We start from the raw sequence: 5,934 nt of genomic DNA, 5'->3' as shown, positions 1-5,934 counted from the left end.
AGTCTTTTTCTGTCTTTCTTTTCTTTTCTTTTTTTTCATAAAATAAAAAAAAATAAAAATAAACAAATGAATGAATGAAGGTCCTTGGTAGGTGGTGAAGATAGTGAATTAATTCTAGAACCCTTCAAAAGTAGATCTTTTTCCAGGTTTCCAAAAGTGATTTTGAGGTGAGACCCTGACCACTGAAGTTAAAAATGAGTGGGCGATTAAGGGTATGAAACAAGCGAAGAGAGAGAGATGCTCATCCTTTTTTCTAAACCATTTTTCTTTGAATAATCCTTCTGACCTAACACTACGGGTGGAGGGAAGCTCTAAGCTTCCCTCCTCTTCTCCCTTTTCTCCCCCTCTCTTTCCCTTTCCCTTTCCTCCCTCTGCTAACACATCTGCTAAGACCTTTATTTTGCTGGAGGTTGCTCTCACTTTATTCACCTCCTTCGAGGTATTTTATCCGCTTTTCTCCCCTTCAACACAGCGTTCACCAGCCATCCCCTTCCTCCACCGTGTCTTCTGCAATTTTTGACTAGGTTCTTGGGTCGAAATTTTTGGATCTAGATCTACGCTCCTCTTTCAACTTTTGTACAACACGCGCTTCTCTAGTGGGTTCGCCAACGTCTTCCGCTTCCACCAATGCTCCCGCAATCTCTCCCAAAGTCCACGCATCGGAGTGTGGCATGCACACGCCCGAGAGTTTTTTTCTCCCTTTCTGGTGCGTGGTGACCACATTTCACCCTTCATCCTTCCCCTGCCCCGGCTGTCGCCTGTTCATAGGCATCCCTGTGATCTCTGCTGGAGAGAGGTCTTCCATTGGTGGCGCATGGTCTTCATGCATTGCCACTGGCAAACTCTCCATCTCTTCTTCCAACACGAGTTGTCTCGTTGTTTTTGCTGTTTTTTTTTTTTTTTTTTTTTTTTTTTTTTTTTTTTTCCTTTAATGGAAACTACTATATTTGAATTTGTGTTGGTCCCTCTCTTACTTGGAGTCCTAATTTCAGACTCTAATAATGCTTTTACTACTTCAACCATTTTTTGTGGCTGTTGCTGTTTTCAAGTGGGAGTGCAGATAGGTTTGTCATAATTTGCTCTCCTTTAGCTTTTCAAACCGCCTTGCATGGCCCTTTGACAAGACCAGGTCATTTGTTAAACATATTTCCTAAACGTTGTAATTATTTCAACGTTATTTTAGTTTGGTTTGGTCTACTGTTGGGGAGCCCACCCCTTTTTCATTATTAAAAAGCATCCACTTCTTCTTCTTTTTGGATCAGAAATGAGAATGATCCTCCCTTATAACTCTTTTTCTTATTTAATTAGAAAAAAAAAAATGATTGTAAAAGAATTCTTGTAAAAAAAAAGATTTTGCATCTATTTCTTCACCAAAATCACTTTTTATAAGTATCAATTTGACATTTGTCATGGAAAAAAATAGAGTAATCTTCCATCCACACTTGCTCTAGTGCCTATTACTCGCTAGACAATGAGCTGTCAAATTTACTTATTTCTTGGTGGGTCTCATGTGCCAAGGTTAAAGACTATTAAGAATCACCTTCAAATCGTCAATAGGCTAGGCCATACTGACTCCAACATCGATCTTCCTGTTTTGTTTGTGGTCTTTTCTTTTCTCCTCTAAAAATAGAAATATTTACAAACAACTCAAACAAAAAACTCTCTAAAAATATAAAGGTGGTGTTTGATAATGTTTTTAGGATATTTTATTTATTTATTGTGTTTTGGTTGAAAAAATGTTTTGATGTAGCATAAATGTGGTGTTTTGAGTTTTGTTAGAAAGATTATTTCTTAATATTTTGACTTTTTAAAAAGAAACAAAAAAGAGAAAAGAGATTATTGTTAGCAAACAAATTAATTAATTGGCTTTGGTAACACTTTTTCCAATCCCACTTTTCTCTTAAAAAAAAAAAAAAAAAAGTTAAGTTTAAAACATTCTAACTTTTTTATATCATATCAATAACTTTTTATTACAAACAATTTTTTATTTTTTTTACAAAAAATCCACTGCAAAACATTTTTTTTTTTTTAATTTTCCTTACAAATATCCATAATTTTTTTCAACTTTATATCATATCAATTACTTTTTATTACTATTAAAAAAAATCATTAAAAAAAAATCACTTTAAAAATCTTTACCAAACACACCTATTATATAGGGTATATTTGTAGTAGAATTTTTGTTAGGAAAAATAAAAAGGTTGTATTGTTTAATACATTTTTTTGTTTAAATAATAATAAAAAGTGATTAATTTGATATTTAAAATATAAATATTTTTAATTTGATTTTTGTGAAAAAACTAAAATAATTTAACAAACGGTAGCGTAATTTTTCACCTTTGGGGCTTGGGCAACTTGGAGTGTGTTTAATATATATATAAAAAGGGTGACCTAAGCACTCCCTACAAGTGCGTGCGTTTATTTCGGCATTTATAACTGCGCAGGCACAGTAGTAAGGGGAGATTCAGACAGTCCAGGAGAGTCTGGAAAAAGTACCATTTTTACGTAAGAAAGAAACCCCTAACAAAAAGACAAAAGCTCCTTCTGATGAAAGAGAACAAAGAAAACTAAAAAAATAAAAATAAAAACAAAAAATGTTATAGTTCCTTTAATATTTTTTTTGTTGATCTTTTAGATAACATGAATTTAATAAAAAAAATTATCCCAAAAGGTAATCTACAAAATATTATTTTTTAAGTAAAAAAATTAAATTAACGCCATTTAAAAAGGCACCAAAAATTTTTTAGAAGGAATTCTATCCTTTCTTATATATAATAAACAAATCTGTCAGACTTTTAAAATTAAGAGTTGAGGCTGTGTTGTCAAAACCACTGATTATCATGCACACGCTTCCTCCCTCCTCTTCTCCTTCTTCTCTCTCTCTTTAAAATGGCCAAAACCCAACCCAACTGTACCCTTTTGAGTTAAAGGCCTACCTTTCTTTTTCTTTTTCTCTCTTTCACTTTTATCTGTTTGCAAGTTCGTTGCGATTTGCAAGGATTAAAGAGGATGTGACTTGAGTGTAATTGATGGCAAGAGTGAAAAACCCACTACCAGAAAGCAAAGTCTGAGAGAAAGAGAGAGAGAGAGAGAGAGAGAGAGAGAGAGACGGATTTACTACACAGACGACACTGATGATGGGTTTTCTTTTTGATGAGGAGTTGTAAATCAAATTTATGCCATTTCTTTCTGAAACAGCAGAGAATAAAAATACACCCTTTCTCTTGCTCTTCTTCATGTCCCTTAATCTTGATCACATGGTTTGCATGCAACTTGTTATGATGAGACTTGGTTTTTTATCTTCTTCAGGGAATCCAGTTTTTGTTTACTTCTTCTTTAGTTCTTCCTGAGAACAGAGATCTAGGAGGCTTTCCAATTTTTCAGAGTTTTATTTATCAGGGTAATATTTACTCGAATATAATTACAGGTGAGCTCTCTGTGATATTGCTCTCTGTATCATTTTCTTTGTAAATTAATTTTCTTTCATCCAAAGCTTAACCGATTCTTGTTTTCTGCTAGGAATTATTTTGTTGGGCTGAGGAGTATCTGAGAAGAGGGGGAGTTATGCTGAGAAATAGATCCAGAGCAGTGACAGGCAAGCAATCCTTAATGACTGATCACAGCTCTCAACCATCACCCACCCAAAAACGCACCAGAGCTGTTCCATCTTTCTTTGGTTCTCCAAGATTCAGAGCTTTCATAGCAAAGGGTCTCTCTGAAACTGAAGCAATAATTAGTCCAACCTCAATTCTTGACACCTTACCATTTTCACCTTTTGGAACACACCCCTTCTCATATGACAGAAACCAACCAAAATCCCCAAAAACTTTCTTGACAAACAAACACTCATGGGAAAAAAACGACTCCAAAGGCGTTGGCCTTCTTGCTCTTGAAGAGAGTTCTTCAAAACCCAGAAATGGAAAGGTTTTCTTTGGTACAAAGCTTAGAGTTCAAATCCCTCCTCTACCACCCTCCACAATTTCTCCAGCTGATCAGTCTCCAATATCGACGGCTGAGAATTCGCAATTATCAGAGTTGGGATCTCCAGGAGTTGTCACGGGCAGTCTCTCAGTGAGGGAAATGGAGCTTTCTGAGGATTATACGTGCGTGATATCTCGTGGGCCTATACCAAGAACGACGCGTATATTTGATAACTGCATTGTGGAGAGCTACTGTTCTTTGCCGGGGGAGCCAAACCCTGCGTTTCAGGACTTCCTCAGCGTCTGCTACACTTGCAAGAAGAATCTTGAACAAAGTAAAGACATTTACATTTACAGGTTTGGTCCCTTTCCTTCTTTTCAATTGACAATACTAAGGACAGTCAGAAAAACAAAAAAGGTTTTTCATTGGATTCTTGAGCCTTGTCCTTAACAACCATATGGAAGTATAGAATGAGTTTATTGAATTGTTCATGGGATTTCAACAATAATTCACTAGTGTTTTAGATCATGGCTTTGCAAGATGATGATAAACGACCTCGTTTTTGTTACTTTTTTTTTTTATAATAAGTAATCTCATCAAGAGTACATCAATTATCGTAGAGAGTCATGAGATATATGTTAAATTATTATTTATCTAAAAAATTTAAATCAATAAAAAATAATAAATTTAATTATTTGATTAATATTTAACACAAGCATTTGGCTGAACTTTTTTTTTTTTTTTTTTTGCAAAAGGGTTAATAAACAACTTAAAAACACAACCTTTTTAACAAATTCTTACGTAAAAAACCTTATGCTAAAGCCTATATGCATTCCTTTATATTCCTTGTGACTTCAACAAATTAAAGTGTAAGCCTAATTGTTTGTTGTGTGCCATATGCAGGGGTGAAAAAGGCTTTTGCAGTAAGGAATGCCGCCACAGAGAAATGCTGTTAGATGGAGTGGAGAATTCTGAATTTGATGATGCACATACGACATTTTCTTAATCAAACAGTCTTTTGTTCCTTCACGGCTCTCTCAAAAAGCCTGCGTTTTTCAGAAGGATATATATATATCGTCACCTTCCCCTGTTCTTGATCATGATCACTCGAGGACGATTTATTTTAGGGACCAAAACTGTAAGATCAGAGTGGGGGGTTTTTTGTTTTTTGTCTTTATTTTTTGGCCTTTTTCTAATTTTTTTGATCTTTGTATTTGCTTTTTTCACCCTCTCCCCGTGCAGATAAAGAGATAAGAGAGGATGACATATTGTAGAGTTGATTTTGCTCAAGTGACAGAATAATTTGATTGGTCCTAGGCCTTTCCCATGGTTTTTTGCTTGCAGTAGATGATGATGATGCATGATTTAAAACTTCACATGAATCATCATGGAAATTAAACCAATTAATTTATCCCTGAAGATTCTCTCCCCACGAGTGACTTTTATCCTTTCTTCTCGTACCCATTTTGTCCATCTTGGTTGTTGTGCTCAACGTATGAAAATTTGATCTAAATTAAACTGACTTTTTCGAGGGAATACATCCAAACTCCACTGTCTTTTTCAATACCACCACTTCATGACCTAATCAATTGACAATAAGCAATTAAGTAGTAGTTAAGAATTTGGATACATCCTGCGGAGACGCTCCAAAGCTTCAAATCTAACAATGTTATTTTCCTTGGAAAATTTATCAATCTCTTATCCTCTACATCACCAACCTCTCCCTGTAGATGACAATTTGTGTTAGGTTCGTTTTGTGTCGTGGCATGGATATAAGGGTATATAAGTTCATCCTAGTATGATCTATTTAATTAAACGAATTAACCTCTTGACCCATATCTATCTAATTTCGTGTCGAATTTGTAATTATATCAAAAGTTGTCAGCCGTATTCTCGATTCCCTTGCTATCATGAGGAGAAGAGGAAAACTTTTCAAGTATTATAGCCTTGTTATAGGATGATTGAGCAAACTAATGAGTCCAAGCAGTCAGGGTCCTATGGCAACAAAGGGTG

At 35.0% G+C, this 5,934-nt stretch overlaps 1 protein-coding gene across 2 annotated transcripts; it reads left to right on the top strand.

Annotated features, from left to right (window-relative positions):
* The first annotated feature begins 2,818 nt into the window (after window positions 1–2,818).
* On the top strand, window positions 2,819–5,248 carry LOC133852374 (FCS-Like Zinc finger 8-like). Of its 2 annotated transcripts, XR_009895927.1 has the most exons (4): window positions 2,819–3,427; window positions 3,520–4,277; window positions 4,825–5,059; window positions 5,164–5,248. XR_009895927.1 is itself a non-coding variant. In XM_062289115.1 (3 exons), exons 2-3 carry the CDS (start codon window positions 3,565–3,567, stop codon window positions 4,925–4,927), a joined length of 816 nt encoding a protein of 271 aa, XP_062145099.1. In that variant the 5' UTR covers window positions 2,819–3,427; window positions 3,520–3,564; the 3' UTR covers window positions 4,928–5,248. The 2 variants fall into 2 exon arrangements, 1 of the variants encoding a protein (XP_062145099.1); XM_062289115.1 differs by having other exon boundaries at window positions 4,825–5,248.
* The last annotated feature ends 686 nt before the right edge of the window (window positions 5,249–5,934 follow it).

The sequence above is a fragment of the Alnus glutinosa genome, chromosome 12 (genome assembly GCF_958979055.1).
Source record: "Alnus glutinosa chromosome 12, dhAlnGlut1.1, whole genome shotgun sequence".
NCBI lineage: Eukaryota > Viridiplantae > Streptophyta > Magnoliopsida > Fagales > Betulaceae > Alnus > Alnus glutinosa.
The sequence above is the reverse complement of the archived record's forward strand: the minus strand, read 5'-3'. Positions and strand labels throughout refer to the sequence as shown.

What these genes read in the sequence shown, in the direction of transcription:
- LOC133852374 (XM_062289115.1), top strand. Translation starts at nt 3,565, where the DNA reads ATGCTGAGAAATAGATCCAGAGCAGTGACAGGCAAGCAATCCTTAATG. An exon ending in AAAGACATTTACATTTACAG is followed by an intron (nt 4,278 to 4,824) that starts GTTTGGTCCCTT and finishes TGCCATATGCAG; the next exon opens with GGGTGAAAAAGGCTTTTGCA.